This window comes from Cydia pomonella, chromosome 1 (assembly GCF_033807575.1).
Source record: "Cydia pomonella isolate Wapato2018A chromosome 1, ilCydPomo1, whole genome shotgun sequence".
Classification (NCBI taxonomy): domain Eukaryota; kingdom Metazoa; phylum Arthropoda; class Insecta; order Lepidoptera; family Tortricidae; genus Cydia; species Cydia pomonella.
This window is the reverse complement of record NC_084703.1, coordinates 3,998,503-4,018,126: the sequence shown is the minus strand read 5'-3', so window position 1 is coordinate 4,018,126 and position 19,624 is coordinate 3,998,503. Positions and strand designations below refer to the sequence as shown.

General features: G+C 35.6%; 1 protein-coding gene across 1 annotated transcript; it reads left to right on the top strand.

Moving 5' to 3' along the window:
• The first annotated feature begins 489 nt into the window (after positions 1–489).
• LOC133516829 (golgin subfamily A member 6-like protein 25) lies at positions 490–9,179 on the top strand. Its single transcript, XM_061849857.1, has 2 exons — positions 490–683; positions 6,537–9,179. The coding sequence occupies exons 1-2, from the start codon at positions 621–623 to the stop codon at positions 7,410–7,412; spliced, it is 939 nt and encodes a 312-aa protein (XP_061705841.1). The 5' UTR covers positions 490–620; the 3' UTR covers positions 7,413–9,179.
• The last annotated feature ends 10,445 nt before the right edge of the window (positions 9,180–19,624 follow it).

Here is a 19,624-nt window from a genome sequence, read left to right as displayed (position 1 = left end):
CTTCGCTCTCCACAAATCCTTTACGAGTATACAATACAATACAATTCCTTTTTAATGCACAGTTCAAAAAAAAAATTAAAAAAAAACACACATATTACATAAAGACAGGGGAAAAAACAGGCGGTCTTATTGCTAAAGAAAGAGTGATCTCTTCCACACAACCGTTTACGTTGTGGAGAAATGATAAATATTCATCTATTACTTTTTACACATATAATTTGTAGAAAACTATATAAGTTTATTTAAAAAAACAGTTATGTCTTAATGTGTATTTAAAACGAATAAAAAAATAGGTAGCTATCCTGTTTACACAAAACGTTGCTAACGCTCGTTAAGCGTATATTAAAATATTTTAAAAAAAATACAAAATTATAAAATTAACTTCTTGTTTATTTTATCAAATAAACTATCTAGAGAAATGGATATATTCTTAATGAGCCGTGAATTTACCCTAACTTATAAAAAAAACTTGCATTTAAAAATGATGTGTAATATTTAACAAATTATTATATTCGCACACCATATTAACATAAGTAATTATAGATTATAGATGTATAAACATATGTTATTCTCCGTACGTTTCCGGGCAAGAGAGGGGCAGCGGTCGAGATATATACCCCATGCGTACGCGCAGACCCCGTAGTGTAGGCTCACTCCTCAAGATGAGAGCTCTCACATACACGGTTAGTGATAGTGTAACATAGTCCGTATTATACTTATACATACGTGCTGTTTTACTGTGAAATAACATACGATAGTTTAAGGCTAATTTTGGTGTTCACAGTGCGGTGTTTTAGGACCGATAGTCCGTTTTAAATATATGTGTTATATATAAAAATATTGTGCGTCAGATATAATATGTCATAATTAATTTGTGGACGCTATTTTCACTGGGTTACTTTTGAGGGATATAAGAATAGTGTAAATTAAAAAATGTGCGTGTAAATTTTAAACGATGTACATAATACCAGCCCGTTTGCTTTAAATAAATATAACGTAAATAATTGTGCGGTTAATATCAAAGAGTATACAATTAATGTGCGGACGCTATTTTCACTGGGTTACTTTTGAGGGATATAAGAATAGTGTAAATTAAAAAATGTGCGTGTAAATTTTAAACGATGTACATAATACCAGCCCGTTTGCTTTAAATAAATATAACGTAAATAATTGTGCGGTTAATATCAAAGAGAAATACTCGTATTATTAAATTGTGCGCTTTTCAATATAAACAATACGAACGTTTTCCTCGTAATCATATATTTACAATTCGTGGATGATTTTCAGACAACAGTCGAACATTTCGATGAAAATAGTCCGTGCGATTTAATTAATACTGTTGTCAATAAATAAATATCAATATTGGGCTGCTGAGCGGTTTGAATATAGCTTCATAATTTTCGGCATTTCTGTAGACGTTTTTTTTTAGGTTTCATGTTTGTGTATTGGTAAAATGTGTTGAGATTGGTTTTGAAAATAATTTGGTGTATTTTTTTGTACGGTTCAATGTTTATTGATTTAGATTATGACTAAGTTTTATAGTGATCATGCGTTTTGAGTAACAGGAAAAAGTTCTACAAACAGTTGGCCCAAAATATGTAATGTAAAAAAAACAGTATTGTTAACAAAATAAGTTAACCAATATTAATCATACTTTATAGTTATAATTATACTTTAAAAACGGACCATAAACATTGTTAGTTAAATACAAAAGCTCAAAAAAAATTAAAACAAAAAATGTGTATCTTATATTCCTAAAACTTATTGTTAGGTAGCAACATACAACATACAATAAATATATCAAAATTTCAACCATTTTCTTAAGCTGACAGTTTCATATACATAATATTATTACCACCACATAAACGTAATTTCAATAATGAAAACACAAAATGTCAAAAACAAATACTGCGCTCGTCCAAAGGGAATTAGAACTGTTAATCAACTTGATGAAAATCCACTTGCAGTGAAAACATCGAAATTATTCTACTATATATTGCTCCGGGAATTATTTCATCTCACATGCAGTGAATGGGTTAAATAACACATCCAACTCGGTTTCGACGTACTGACATTTTTATATTTTATTTACAAACCGACGTTGTGTTGTTGACGTGTGACTTTGATCCTTGTACGGTCACGTCTGAAAATATCGATACGAAGAAAGTGCCAGAAATATGTATACACGACTTTATTGCCCATATATTAAGGTAGTGTATACATATTTTTGGAACATTTTTCGTACCGATATTTTCAGACGTGACTACGTACAGGAATATGTAAAGGTTTCGATTTACTGGGTTGAATGGTTTCAATATTACAATGTTATTTTTGAATACGGGTAAGAATGTAGAAGGAAGTGCCTGGCTACTTTATGAATGGATTTCATTCCTTATATGTCTATGCAGTTTTGCAGCTTGCTGTACACACTAATCTGCTTGTGCTGTAGGTAGGCACTTGTATGTAACTGAACTGTAAATATGTTTGATCTTTGTTATATTTTTTTTGAGTGGTAACCTGTAATTAGCTCTGTATTTTTTTTTGCGGTGAAGGAGAGAATACTCATGTGTCGCCGGCCCGTGCCGACGGTTATGTCCGACTCAGCTGGGAATGGTGCTTAGCCGCCTACGGACTAAAAACTCCTCCACTTCGTGTAGAGTGTAGTATGTTTTTATTTGGTTGTTTAAAGCTGTTGGTTTTCCATGCATGTAATAAAAAATTTATGTTTTGAAGTTCTACGGGCTAGTTCACTAAAATAATAAATATATATGACAGGGACATCCTTACTCAAATAGACTATGTCCCACGGTACGCTCAAGAAAGCTTATGTTGTGGGTACTCAGAAAAGGATATACATATACAAAGCCTTAAATAAATAGAAAACATCCATGACTCAGGAAGAAATATCTGTGCTCATCACATAAATAAATGCCCTTACCGAGATTCGAACCCAGGACCATCGGCCTTAGGCAGAGTCATTACTCACGAGGACAGACCGGTCGTCAAACCTATACATTTTACTATTTCTGTACATTTTTATCGTGAGGATTAAATATATATTTTTTTAGATGTAAATAATGGAAAACCCCACACAAAATCACGCGTTTTCTTCCTCGCGTTGTCCCGGCATTTCGCCACGGCTCATTGGCGCCTGGGGACCGGTTGACAACTAATCCCAAGATTTGGGGTAGGCGCTAATTTTTACGAAAGCGACTGCCATCTGACCTTCTCCAGAGGGTAAACTAGGCCTGGTTGGTATTAGTCTGGTTTCCTCACGATGTTTTCCTTCACCGAAAAGCGACTGGTAAATATCAAATGATATTTCGTACATTAGTTCCGAAAAACTCATTGGTACGAGCCGGGTTTGAACCCACGACCACGAAAATTACGCGCTTTACGAAATCTAAATTATGCGTCATAGTATTGGTAAAGTTAGGCAACTTTACGCGTCAATTTAAGGAGGGGCGACCGTATGGCCAATCAATTGTGTAATATTTTTTTAAACCTGATTTACAAATTTAATTTTACGAGTTACATATCTTTTGGCATCGTTAGTAATGTATGTTCGCATTTATTTTAGTTTTTTTTTTATTATATTTAAATATTTTAAATGTTCTGGACAGGACTACATTCTTGATGGCAACAGAAGCAAAAAATGTTATATGACTTTTTGTGAAATTCGATTAAAAAAAAATGTTTTTTTGAACACTCCTTGTACATAAAACGTAATTTTTATTGATAAACACATAACCTAAAATTAACTAAAAAGTTTTTTTATTTTATTTGGGGGTAGCCTCTCGAATATCTTTTTTTTAATTTTCGATGTCAATCAATAAGTATGTCCAGACTAGACCTCAAAGTGGCAATACCGCAGTCAAAAATGTGTTTTTTACCGACTTATTAAAAACATTTTATTATCTCTGAAACTAGGCCTACCTAATCCAGAAAATTTTATATGACATTTTAGTTTTTTAGTTTCTAAATATTACCAGAAATGCTTAGTTAAAATGTGCAAAAAAAAAAACACCCCCACTTTACTTGTAGGGGAGGTACCCTAAAAAAAAACTTTTTAGATTTTATTCTACGACTTTGTCGGCTTTATTGATTAATAACGACCACGGAGCAAAGCCTCGGACACACAGACAGACGGACATGGCGAAACTATATGGGTTCCTAGTTGACTACGGAACCCTAAAAAGGTTTCCTATGTAACAAAGGTGAAAAACAAAAAGTTTAAACATTAGTTGTATAGACACAAAATATATTTCTTTAGCTTTACCATTTTCCATTGTTTAATTTTGTATTTTAAAAGTCATTAATCACTGACGCAAAAAGTCACGTTGCGAAAGTAAGAATAAATAGTACGGTCATTCATTCTAAACTATACCCCGTTTTAGCAATAGAAAAAGGTTAACAATCATGACGTTTTATTGCAAAACACTTTTGAATAATAAGTACCGCAAATATGTAACAATTATACGTATATCGTATGGCATTGTTATATATTATACAGATACAGAGAAATCATAAGTAAGCATCTAAAAATCTCTGCATCTAGTGATAGGCTACGAGGCTCATTGAGAGCAGTGTAGCAGCCAAGTTTGATTACTCTTCAGCACCACCCGGGAGACACGTGCAAGGTAACACGGGGTAATCTTCTTGCGGACGCGAGTAATCTTCGTCTCCCATATAGCAAGGTGCTAGCAAATTACTTACCAATATTTTAATTGATGGTACTTTGCATCAAAAAAAACTTTTAAAAAGAAACTAAGAAAACTTTTCATATCTATTTTTTTTGTTTTTATTTACCGAAATAAAATTAATCTGTCTAAAAATAGGGAGCGTGCATGAACTGTACGAGGCAGCACAGGAGCCGTCAGATTTTTGGCGCGAGGCGTAAATGTGATGTTTATTGTTCCGATGTAGCCCACAAGATGGCAGAACCTACTATGCACAAGAAAACACGTGACGTGTAAATGTACATGTTTATGGTTCTGATTCAGGCCACAAGATGGCAGACCCTCCAACGCGCACGGTCCCTATAATCACCATGTGCTGACAAGATGTTTGACACTTTCTGTCATGTCAGTAGTTAGTTGCCTTAAATAACATAATCAACGTATCATTTGATTAATCAACGTGAAGTGGCCAGTTAAGAGTTCGGTAAAAGAGGTTCTAAAATCTTTTCAATGAGGTCTCATTTAATTATCTCATTAACAAGGTGTTTATACGTAGCAAATTAAAAAGCGTCATAACACCTACAATATTTCATACTTAAATATAATCCAGGAGCTGTAATAATATTGGTAACAAACTTGTTAGCACTTATATAGCTGATATACTTTCGGTCACATATCTCGTAGGACCCTAGCAACTTAGAGAGACTTGCGGTGGCGAAAGGAGGACGGCAGACGGCCTAGAGGACCACGTCCAACGAGATGGTGTGACCAAAAATCTACCCAGATGGACGTCACACTAAGCAACGCTTTCCACAAAACAACCGACAGGGAGAAATGAAGAGCTACCATAAGGAAAATTAACAAGCGCAGACGCATTGAGGGACTGACTTGGTCCCTCTGGAAAGATATACCGAAGAAAATCCGAAAGAAGATATACCCACAAAAAACAGTTAGGGCCTGTTTCACAATGTCCTAGTAAAGTATTGGATAGCTAGTTAACAAATAAAATAACTGCCAGATATAACTTCCTGCAAAACATAGCACTTTATCTACCAGTTAAGCTTATTTGAAGATCGTGAAACGCCAACGATGACTTTATTCGTCAGATAAGTGGCAAGTAGCTTATATACATGGCCTATAAACAGGCCCTTAGTAAATTAGTCATGTTCCAAAAAGATTGGACATCCGAACAGCATCATATCGTGTAATCACAGCCTAAGTCTAGACTAGCGCAACGGGTCAACATTCCTATATGTTCAGTGACAAGTTTCATCAAGAATTACCCAATAGACTTCTAGCCCGCACTTAAATGGTTTCGTTGGACGACTACATATGAGTATTCGATGGTGTAATACTTTTAAAACATATCGGTAAAATCTATAAATAAATGGATTCTACTAATCCTGAGGGCCTGTTTTATAATGTCTAAGTAAAGTATTTCAAAGCTAATTAACAAATAAATTAACTGCCATATAAAATTATCGTAAGTTGTAAAGGTATGCAGTTAACCTTATTTAAAGATCGCGAAACGTCAACAATGACTTTATTCGTCAGATAAGTGGCAAGTAGCAGATAAGTAGTAGAGGTCCTAAGAAAAAAAAATTAGAAATTTAGTTTACTGAAATAGCCTAATAAATAGCCATCTCTTGATTAGTTCATAAAATAAATTATAGCTATATACATATGTATGTATTTAAGTATTCGTATATTATATACATCGTTGTCTGAGTACCCATAATACAAGCCTTCTTGGCTTACTGTGGGACTTTGTCAATTTGTGTAAGAATGTCCCTATAATATTTATTTATATATAATTTGAAGATGTTTAAAAGTTTTAAGACATATTTTTGTTTGCAGTTACTGTTAGTGGCCCTCGCGGCTGCGCTAGCAGTCCCCGTCCCCCAGGATGTAGCAGAGGCGACCAGAGAGAAACGCTCTCCGGGCAGCTGGCACCAACCCGAGGGAGTGTGGAAGAAGAAGCTCGTCTGGAAGGAGGAATGGAAGCAAATCTGGAAGACCGAAAAAAAACTAGCCTGGAAAACAGAGTGGAAAAAAGAGAAAGAACCAGCGTGGAAAACTGAAAAAGTACAACAGTGGAAAGAAGAACAAGTGCCCGCTTGGAAAGTAATACAAAAACCAATTTGGAAGGAAGTACAAGTACCCATCTGGAAAGAGATACAAGTCCCAGATTGGAAGAAGGTATGGAAACCAGTATGGAAGGAAATCAAAGTCCCTGTGACCAAGACTGTTCAAGTTCCCGAATGGAAACAAACTTACGTCCCGGAATGGGTGAAAGAGGGCGTTCCCGGAGAAAAGTTCTTAGGCAAAGATGACCATGGATGGGAATATACCAGCCACGATTTATGGCGAAAGAAGATGATCTGGAAACCCGTATGGAAGAAAGTCTGGAAAACTGAGCATAAGCAGGAATGGGTAGTGGAAAAGAAACTAGAATGGAAGGAAGAATGGAAACAGATCTGGAGGACTGAGAAGAAGCAAGCGTGGGTAACGGAGAAAAAGCAGGAATGGATAGAAGAGAAAGTACAAATATGGAAAACGGTGAAAAAAGAAGTATGGGTGCCAGTACAGAAGAAGATCTGGGTAGAGAAGTGGAAGCAGATACAAGTACCAGTCTGGAAAACTGTTGAAGTTCCAGCTTGGAAGAAGGTATGGAAACCAGTCTGGCAGAAAGAGTGGGTGCCGATCCACCACGAGCATCACGGATGGGACTAAATAGGTAACCACTTTCTTTACATTTCATTACCATATTATAATTATGATTGTAGATAAAGATACTGTACATACTTTCGATAGTATTTTATGTATATCTCGCTACGATCATTGTCGGTTTAAATATGGTAGTGGAATGAAGGTTTAGACAAAAGGATAGACCATAGGAGTAACTTTATGTAATCTATTCTTGTCTTATGGTCTAACGGCCGAAAGCTATTTGTATATATGGAGTACCATTTTGTAGTTTCGTCGGTCCTTTTGCCTTCCATTGTAGTCACTTTGTTAACTATTGTTACCAGTTACCAATTGTAAATATGATATTATAGTACTCAAAGGGATGTTGTAGCGGTTGTTTTCCTAAACAGAACTGCAGTGTTATGACTACGATTTAAAGCCAAATCTTCTTGATCTGCTAGAAAAACCTTAAGACAATTTTTGATACCGAATGGAATATCTTTAGAAAACACCTAAAATACAATTATTGCTCAAGTAGAATTTTGACCTACTGTATATACGTATCTTTGTCACTCACGCGTATTTCATAAATAAGCATGAGTGCTACAGCAATAATATATGTTGTCTTTTTCCATTTTTTCCTTTAATTTATTTGGAATTTAATTAATAACAACAAAGGTATGTCTATGAAGGTCTACTCGATGGCTTGATTTAAAAGATTTATCTCTGAACTATAGTGCAGTTCGATCTGATTGACCCAAATGCCCAATCGCTTTGTCGGAGACAAAACACTACAGTCAGGGGACATGTTAATCGTCCGATTGACATTTAAATGGCACCTTTGTGGGGTATCGTTTTTAAAAGGCCAGTATTCGAAAGTATCCTGTATTTCACACTGACTTTTGTCTGTTATTTTTTGTAGATTTCTGCCATCTTAAATTGATCCTTTTGTTGATTTTACTTCAGTTAAATTAACGTGATCTTTAGTAAAATAATTATTTTTGCATGCGACGCAGTGCGAATGCTGTTTGCGATTGTATATTTACGGACGTATGTTAGATCTCTTTCTAACGTATAGCTGCGTCCTGCAAGCGACAGTATTTTGCATTGCGTGTCATGCATTAAGCGAGATAAGTTTGATATTTGTAGAAAATATGTTTTTTTTTAAACATATTTTTTACATATTCAAAATTAAAAAAGGCTCATATTTAAAGATAACCTCATTTTAAGCCTAAAGATAAAATTGCAACAGTATGATAACTAAATTATGCATTCATAGTATACTCGTAGGTGTAGAATAATTTATAGATGACAAACATTATTTTTACGCAAAGTTTTGATCCGAAATTAATATGAGCTCTTTCATTTAATTTATTTAAATCAAAACCATTTCACACGCTGTAGATCGCTATATAATGTCTAATTTGAATATGTTTCGCGTGAGCATTTATCAACAATAAATTAATATTTACACCATTTTTTATATTGTAACTTATGTCATATTTATGACATACTACTTAATAATCTTTATTAAGTTCTATATGAACAGAGTTATCAAAAAAAAACATTCTGTTGCAATTTCATCTCATACATTAAAATTACCCAAGGCCTTTTCTGTGACTCAAATTTATATAACGAAGCCCTTCAATTATGTACCTTGTTATTGAGGATTTACAGTACATATTTGTTTTATAGAGGCTCGGTTTACATTCCCGGTGTTAGAGTACATTGTTTTTTATGTTTTATAAACATACTTATGTTTTTTTTTAAGTGTTAGCAATATACGAATTTAATATAAAATATGAAGTTTTATTTTGTTTTTAATCTATACAAACAATATTTTATACATACCTTAAAATGTAGTAAAAAATCACCTTTTCAGAATTTTGGTCGCAATTTCACTGCTTATCAATATAAAACAAAAAAGTTTTTTTTTTTAATATCATAGTATTTTTAATTATCATAGGAACGGTGACAGCTGCAATCTCCATACAATGTACAGTCAGCGTCAAATACTTTGTAGCAGTCAAAGTGGCCAAATAGTTCGGTACACCATACTAAATATATGGTGTACCGAACTATTTGGCTACTTTGGTTGCTACAAAGTATTTGACGCTGACTGTATAACCTTATAAGCAGTGTTGACCGAACGTTAAATAGAATTGACTATAAACCATTACAAATTGAACCGAAAACTGTAGCAGTTTACGGTTCAATTTGTAATGGTTATTGGTCAATTCTAATTAACTTTCGGCCAACACTGCTTATAACGCATAATATTCCAAATTTATATTAAGATAACACTTGTTACCGACCTTTATAGTCACGTCTGAAAACATCGATACGATCGAAGTCCCAAAAATATGTATACACGACTTTATGACCTATGTATTATGGTAGTGTATACATATATTTGGCACTTTGCCCGTATCGATATTTTCAGACGTGACCATACCCAAGCTATGTGATAATAAACTATGGATAAAAAGAATAATGAATTTATTATATATTATTTTGTAAATAACTTATCGACTTGTAAGTATAGAATTTAAATATTATAAGTACTTAATCACTTTTCCTTAGACTTGGACAGACTTGGACAGTAACAACATTCTGTTTTCTTTTAATTTATTAAGAATTTACATTTTAAAACGTTTAATCAAATACCACTTAAATGCACACCACACCCGCAAAAATTAGGTTTTTAAGGAACATTATTGTGAAGTTAGAGTTCTGAGGAATTAAGAGGGAATTATACTACGTACTCGTTCAAACAAAAAGAGAAAACATTTTTCCACTTCTAAATATATTCAATTCTCCATGATTTTTTTAGTATTTTATTGACACAATGGAAAAAATAAAAACAATGGGTAAAACGGGACCCTATTACCAAGACTTAGTCGTCGACGATCCCAAACTCACAAGCGGCATTAAACCATTAAGTCTAAGGAGAGACTTTGCCTCCTTGTGTGTGTTCTACCGCTTGTACAGTCGACGTCACCAACATCTTTACAAGCCAACATGCCAATAATATATTTACACGCCTCTATGACACTGACTTTAAGGTCGCGTTGACATATATTTGAAATGTTGGGTTGTAAAGATATCTGTGTACTCGACTGTACAATGGTTTGTGCTCTGAAGAATTGTTTGACATGATGCCAACGGCCACTTTCTATCACCGCACCGCTCGCCGTCGGCAGGGTGTTCATCCTCATACCCTAGAGCCTAAATGGTCGCGCACTGTGCGGTTTAAGAGGAATTTCCTCCCGCGGACGCTCCGGCTGTGGAATGAGCTGCCGAGGTTTTCCCGAGGGAGGGTGCACAGTATGGGGTTCTTCAAAAAAGGAGTGTACAACTTTTTAAAGGGTCAGCAACGCGCATGTAACACTCTCTTGTTTGCCACCGACGTGGTATTTAAAAAAAAAAACTCCGCTGTCCGTCCGTCTGTAACCAGGCTGTAATGCAATAGAAATTTGCACAGATAATCTATTTCTTTGCCACTATAACAATAAATACTATAAAAAGTAAGGTTTTTTTTCTAAAAACCGGACAAATGCGAGTGTTTTTTGGTGAAATGTCGAAACATCACAACATCATGTTTTAAGTCCAATATGGAAGAAATGAATACCCATGATGCGCTGGCTGTGAAACCGAAATGCTTTGCCTGACTATTTGTGGTTAATATAGTTCGAGAACCGAGTATAATTTGCGAACGACGTTGAACGTCAATATTTTTATTTGACTGGATTATGCCTGCGTCGTCAGCGTGGGATGATGATTGTTAAAATCTATCCTAATGTCTTCTTCGCAAGGCTTAGAACCGATTTTAAAATAGCGGGAAATACCGGTTTATTTCGGTTTTACTCCGAACTTTCAGAAAAAGCTAACCTAAGAACTTTATCGTAACCTAAATAAACCGGTTTATTCGATGAGAACGGAAGCGCTTAAAAATGGCAGTACAATCTAAAGTAAACCTTTAAATGAGATTGCTGAGGTTTAGTTTCGATTAAAAGTGTAGTGATATTTGTTCACTAGCGTAATATTTGTAATACGTCACGTTACAAAAAAAAAAAAAAGATTTGGTACACGAAAAGCCCCATTAAGCGCCCCAGCTTAGGTAAAATCCATCTACACACATTTTTGTAAGAAAATCATATTTAAATAACCAGCAGTAATAGATATGTTATATAAATAGTTTAATATTGTAAAACAAATGCATGACCTGTTACATTCATCAAGTTAATTAAAAAGTGTATATCAACACAGTTATATGACCAGTCAAAATGAACTAATAAAAAATATGACGGAATCGTACGGTAAGAAAATCAGAAACCAAAAGAACAATTTAAAATGATCTCCCATAGTATGCTTATGCCAGTTATGTACGAAAATACAAATACAAATACGTTTATTTCATTACTTTTTACAGCAGTTCATAGGTACAAATATTAGGTAGGTAAGTAATCCATCTTAGGTACAAAGTGTAGGTAAGTATTTATCTCAACAATGTGCAACAATTTGTTAGTGTAAGTAATGAAAAAGGTACTGGTACAGCTTGCTGGATTTAAACCTGCCCTTGGTCAGCTAATGGTATGGTTGGTAGTTATTTGACGCATTTTTACTTTTTTTAAGGAAAATATGAGTATTTCCCACAGTTCGTTGGTTATTTTTTTAAGTAAACGTAAACACACACAGACACAAGCACACTGAATTTCTGAAACCAGTATTTTTACCATCGTCTCCTAGCCTATACCGTCTAGCCTCACTTTTCTTTGAACTGACTGACACCCACACCAATTATAGCTCGCCTTGCATTAACAACCAACAGTTTAAATACATCACAACTGATTCACAAAGACTGTGCACTTACGTCTTTTATTTCCGAGCATGTCGTAGGTTTCCTATATTCAGTCCCTTATGAGCTTAATGGAGCTGTTGATAAAGTTGAAATTTGAACGCAGCAGCGGCACAATAGCCCTTGATTGAGGCTTCACGCATCGTTTTTTGGAACATCTGTATAGCCAAAATGGCTGCGAGTTATGCAATGGTGTTGGTTGATACGCCATTTTGAAAATGTTATGTAATCCCGTGTTAGGGTGGGTTTAGAAGTTCAAAGATCGTAAAGTTCGTACGAGTCAGGTCCAGTATCTCGACACAATATCAATTCTTTTGTAGTTAGCGTTCCCACTGTACATCTAGCCTTCACCCAGGAGGAGTTTTGGCCGGAGTGTCAAGTTCCGGCGGTTCCGCGACCGACTCCCTGACATTGTGGGGTTACGAACTACATAGCAGCCATACTTAATTAAGTACTAATTTGGCGCAATGACCTAAAATGAGTCTTGGCCTCCAACACAAGAGCATGCCATTTTACCCGGTCCTGCGCATTCACGCCAATTTTCACCGACGCCAAGCTCACAGAGATATACCTCCACTCTATCCGCCCACCGATACTTAGGATAACCTGAATATTCTGACAAAAAATAATCGGCGCGGGCAGAGAAGATTATGATAATTTCATGATTTTAGAATTGATCACTTCATGATATGGTTGGGTTATGTTTGACTTTTAGATGATGTGATGTGACCAACCGATCATTTCATGAAATGATCAATTCTAAGATACATACTAACATACTCAGAATAACACACTAAACATATATTATTGTAAGTATTCGATCAGGTGAACTTTTCTATCGGGGCTATTGGAGGGAAAAAAGTTCAATACTGAATATTAGTTCGACAACTATTATACACGACTTCTTATGACTACTGTACCCCTAGTGTAAATAAATTCGATTTCGAAACGTGACGTACGCGTTTGCGTTTAGTCTCATTTTGTATTGGATTTAGAAAGAGCGCGCCAAGTGGGACGTTTTGGAAACTCAAAATCCTATACAAAATGAGACTTAACGCAAACGCGTTCGTCACGTTATGATGTCGATAAAATTTACACTAGGGGTACTGTTAGAAATAAGAAGTGAACATATCTTTTTTAGGGTTCCGTACTAAAAAGGTACGAGAGGAACCCTTATGGTGCGAGGTCAAATTGTAAATAAATAAAAAAAAATATATTTCATAGAGATAACATTTTATTTATAACGGAATATGTGAAAAATTAAGTTTATTTTACATTTCCGAATTTAGTTTTGTAATTTTACGATTCTTATTGCACTTCAAATTTCTATGAGATTACATTAAAGACACCTTTTTTCGAATAAAAGAACAATTTTTGAAATCGGTTCACATGACAAAGAATTATCCTCGAAAAACCAACATACGTGCATTACACCGCGCAAATTAGTTAAACAATTTGCCGCTAGATAGCGCTGTACACAATTATAATTAGTATAGGTACTTCTGATCAAAAGTCTAGCCTAGTATAGATAGCTGATAATTCAAAGTTTGAAGGAACCCTCGGTGTGCGAGTAAATCCAACTCACACTTGACCTGTTTTTAGGGTTCCGTACCCAAAGGGTCAAACGGGACCCTATTACTGAGACTTCGCTGTCCGTCCGTCCGTCTGTCACCAGGCTGTATCTCATGAACCGTCATAGCTAGACAGTTGAAATTTTCACAGATGATGTATTTCTGTTGCTGCTATAACAACAAATACTAAAAACATAAGAAAATAAATATTGAAGTGGGCTCCCATACAACAAACATGTTTTTTTTGCCGTTTTTATAAATAATGGTACGGAACCCTTCGTGCGCGAGTCCGACTCGCACTTGCCCGGTTTTTTATTGTTACACACGTTAGCTACGTTACAAAATTAGCTAAGTCTGTTGGTTTCTTCTTACTAGACGGGAAAACTTAAAAAAAATGCATTGAGTCTTCTTGGAATTTGTATTGTGAGTATATTTAATATATGTATTTTCGCCCTACTTTGTATTTACAAGCGTTTTACCTTTTTTATACTACGTCGGTGGCAAACAAGCATACGGCCCGCCTGTTGGTAAGCAGTATCCGTAGCCTATGTACGCCTGCAACTCCAGAGGAGTCACATGCGCGTTGCCGACCCTAACCCCCTCCCGCCCCTCGTTGAGCTCTGGCAACCTTACTCACCGGCAGGAACACAACACTATGAGTAGGGTCTAGTGTTATTTGGCTGCGATTTACATCTTTCTAGCTCGCTGATAAGCGTCAATTTAGTATGGCAAAATAGCTAGAGGGCCCTCCACTTTAGGCACAACTCCATGATAATAACATGGTTGTTAATTGATAAACTTATCCATGAAAACTTATTCTATCTCTTTCTTTCAATCGGTATAATTTTTGCAACATTCGATCACGCATATTTTTTTCTTTAAAAAAATTACTGCATGACGTCAGATTGATGGATGTGGCCATATTGATAACTGCCAATGTGTGTGTGTGTCGCGTGTAAATACTACGAAATTGATGGATGATGAAATCCCAGTTCTGTTTTGGCGAAAATACGTCCTCAGTATTTTAAGTCCATGGTTGAGAGTTGAATTTTGGTATACTGCCCTAATTTCGATATGACTATGCAACAATATGGGAATATGGAGCTGATTTGATGAGGAAGGTGGTTAAACTCCTCGACGGCATAATGGTAAATAAATAAATTAATAAATTAATATTATAGGACATTATTACACAAATTGACTAAGTCCCACAGTAAGCTCAATAAGGCTTGTGTTGAGGGTACTTAGACAACGATATATATAATATATAAATATTTATAAATACTTAAATACATAGAAAACACCCATGACTCAGGAACAAATATCCATGTTCATCACACGAATAAATGCCCTGCGGGTGCGGGGTGTTAGGGTCGGCAACGCGTATGTAACACCTCTGGAGTTGCAGGCGTACATAGGCTACGGAGACTGCTTACCATCAGGTGAGCCGTACGCTTGTTTGCCACGTTTGTTATTACAAATAATAAATATTATTGGACATTATTATACAATTTGACTAAGCCTCACATTAAGCTTAATAAGGTCTGTGTTCTAGGTACTCAGAAAGCAATATATATTATAATATATAAATACTTAAATAAATAGAAAGCATCAATGACTCAGGAATAAATCGTCCTATTACTGCAAATACCTATTAAGTGCAAAAATCGTGTGTTCAGATAATGATATTTGAATGTTTGGATGTTCTTTTCTATGTAAAAATATGAACAAATTTACACTGTATTTATACATTCCTAAGCATAATTTTATCTAGTTTACTACCTAATCATACAAAAGATCCAGATTGTGTCTAATTGACGATAAAAATAAGATTAAAATGAAATAGTCGCGCACTTAATAGGTTTTGCCTGTAGAAATATACTTTGGTATATATCCCTCAGGAAAGCATTTATGCCTGTATATCTAATTAATTCAGCTTTACTTTACATAGAATGTATCTACTAGCCCCAAGATAATAGTAAATACCTATAGGTTTTCGTGTTTTTTCAATTTAACTGAAAATCGACCAAAGTATAAGTGGTTGTACCTGTAAACAATATTGGAATTTCTTATTGAAGGCTCCATAATTTTACTCATTACAGTGTTTTCACTAAAGAAACTAGTTGTTAGCACGAAGTAATAATTTGTTGGTATTTGAAATGAATAAACTGAAATTTTATCAATTATTTTACAATGGAGGGATTGTAGGAAAGGAAGAAATGTCAACTACTTGTTGCACTTTTTCTGGGGGAGTTTTATTTGGCGGAATATGATGTCCTCGTCCATCAGCACCGGAGTAAAATCCAATTTCATCTCAGTATTTAACCGCGTCACCGAGAGTTGCCTGTGAGATACCTAAAGTAGAGCAAAAGAATTTCTGGCAAACTTGTCGCTCCTCTGCGCCTAAATAAAAAAAAACACTTTGTAGTGTAAGGTCTAGCTGGACGTTTTCTCTCTACCAGGACTTTCTTTGGTGGCTGGACTGTAACACGAGACAGTATAAAGTTTTTTGCTCACAAAGTCCAAATGCCAGTAGATTCTACATATTTTCGCTCGGTCTTGTTCGGTGAATGTATCTGTACATTTGAATAAGCATTTTGTACAATCAACTGTCTTTGGGGACTTTTGGGGCTCTTATGTGGTTATTAGTTGTATACGACAACCCTTCCGCACGTCTTTTTTTTTTGCGACGTTTTTTTTCCAAGCTCGGATCAGCAGCTTGCCAACGGCTTAATGTTTTCACTTCAGGCCAAACCAACTCTAACACATCTGATAATATTAGAGTAGCAATCTCAGAGACTGTATCGTTATTTATCTCTTCATATTGGTGACTGGTGCCAGGCTGTGGTGATATAGTAAAAGATTTAATGCTTTCATTAGCATTGGCGCCTAATAAGTCTGTTTGTTATTTATCTCTTCATATTGGTGACTGGTGCCAGGCTGTGGTGATATAGTAAAAGATTCAATGCTATCATTAGCAGTGGCGCCTGCAATGTAATTAAATCACCATCATCATCGCCGTCGTTGCCAGGAGCTCGCTGCTGGTCCTCTTCGTCTGGATAGTAGGTAGGATCCTGATATAAGACACTCGGGATTTGCAGATAAACACAGAAGTAGGCACCTACCTACTTACATTGTCAACCGGCCGGCACGGCACACAGCGGGCGCCTTGGATATTTTAATTGACCTTGTACCTGCCTACATCCTAGGTATATCCTCTTTGCAGAACTATCCAAGTCTATTCTTTATTAAAATCTATAGTATATACATAAAACAGTTAAAATATTCATTTACGGACCATAAACGTCTTAAAAATACAATACAATCATACGAACCTCCAATTTAAATTTAGGCCAAAATAATATTACTTACGGTTTGCATCCTTGTCTTCCGTGACCATACTAACGAGTCTTCTACTCCTGGCACTCATTTGTATCACACAGTGTCATTAACTTAGGATTCTAAACAAATTATTCACTACAATTATAAGAATATCAAATGTTACATCGGCGCGTGAGTCGCAACTGAGTGAAGTTAGCTACGGTGCGAAGCTTGTAAGCGCACTTAGTTGGTTCTGCCTGTACAACTACATGTTAACATTGGAATAAAGTTACATGCAAAACCTACTAAGTCACTGTACAGTTTTTTACCAGAAAGATATTGCAGTTTGATGAATACATAGATCTTCAGACAATAACATATAAAGATGTTTGGTATATTTAGCTTGGCATAAAATAAAGAATTTGCTGGATAATCATTTACGCAAATACCAAATATGTATACATAGAAGCTACTGTTAGAATATACAACGGGTATAATTTCATAAAATGAGTATGCAAAAACACGGTAAAACATGGTAACAGTTTTTACTTGGAGGTGAACACATGAATCATTGTGTTATTATACACATTTCAATTTCTTCCAGTACATAATGCTACCAAATCATCAATATGTTGCCTTACGCTGTGAGTTATTTTTGGAACGAAAGGTCGTATCAAAAAATGGGTTTTACCAGATTGTAAAGCTTGAAAAATTAATTCTAAAGGTCTAAAAAAACCACTTTTGTCATAAAGTCACTTAATAGGTATTTGCAGTAATAGGACGAAATATCCGTGCTCATCGCCCGAACACATACATTACACACTTCACATGACCTTATTTAAGATATATGTAGAAACATATTTGAAGGAACCTGTTGAATGGATAGCCTAGACCTACTCAAAGTCTAGTTATTAAAACATTTTGCAATATAATATAATATAACCATGAATTAATAATAAAGACGTTCCCACATTCTTTATTAAATTTCTTAACAAATTGCAAAATATCTCATATACCTAGCGATCATAAAAGACAAATATTAATCAATGCAGATTTGAAATCTAGGATCACTAACGTCTAGATGTTTTTTTATTGCGTAAGGACAGCTAGCTCGGATGAGATTCCGAACGCTTGCCGAGCTGGCCATACACTAAAGTACGCCTGCGCAGTTTTGCCTGCACAGAACCCCTAGCGTAAATTTATTCGATAGCGTGACGTGACGCATGCGTTTGCGTAAAGTCTCATTTTGCATGGGATTTAGAAACAGCGCGCCAAGCGGGACATTTTGGATACTCAAAATCCCATACAAAATGAGACATACGTATTGCGAACCGGCTAATATTTGCCAACGTCATGGAGTAGATGGCGCTAGTAGCCACGTTTAAGTTAAATAACCGCTTCCAGGCTATTGTGATTTTTTTGCTGGAGTTGAGAGGGTAGATGCGAACGACGGGAGGAAAAGGAAGTTGTGTGCGAACAAATCTACGGGGAGTGATATTTGCTTTTAGATCAAGTCAAGGACGTTCTTATGGTGTTATTAGAATAATAAATGTCCCTTGTTTTTTTTTTAAATTAAAACTGATCGGCGATTGGTTCTAGTCACACCTGATGGAAAGTGAAGACAGGGCCTAAGATGGAGCTCACCGGTTCAGTAGTAGCCTATTCACTCTTGCTTTAAAGAGACCGAGGTCATATTTATCAGGGAATACAGATGGCGGGAGCGCATTACATGCTTTAGCCGTCCGTACCAAAAAAGAGGAGGCAAACCGTTTCGTGCTAACAAATGGAACGTTTACTACGAACGGGTGCATTCTCTCCCCACACCTAGATGTCCGATGATGGAAAGGGGAAGGTGGGATCAGGTCGTGCAGTTCCTGTGCGCACTCCCCGAAATGTATCCGACAGAACACCGATAGACTAGCGACTCGACTTGAAGATTGTGACCAACGTATATGAGTACTCAGAGTGAACAGTGATCCGGGGTTAAGTTGATGGCTAATATGAACTTAAGGTAAACTTTGTGTGAGGAATGGGGTCGCTATAAGGGGAGGTTTGGAGATGACTATTAAGCTGAAGAAACCAGGTGGATAATCATGTGAAACTCATGTTATATGTAGGTAATAAAGTCGGACACCAGCAATGATTTATCTTCATCTCACTAACGTCCAGGCCACTTATAGATATGTAGTATGTTTACATATCGCTTTCCAGTATCAGTTTAAGCATTAGCTCATTATATTAGGTTAATAAGTATGGTGAGATTGACGACAGTCTCGTCACGCTATAATTACACTAAATTAAATTAAAATTACACTCGGGGCACTGATCAACTGCACAGGTAAAAAGAAGGTATTTTTTTTTAATAAAAGCTTTTTTTTCAAAAAAAAATCTCTAAAAAAAAGACAATAAAATTTTCCTTTAAAATTTTAATCATCAACTTATAACCTCATTATACACAATTTATGTGTTCATAAAAGCTTGTCGCGCGATTAGTGAAAGGGTTCATT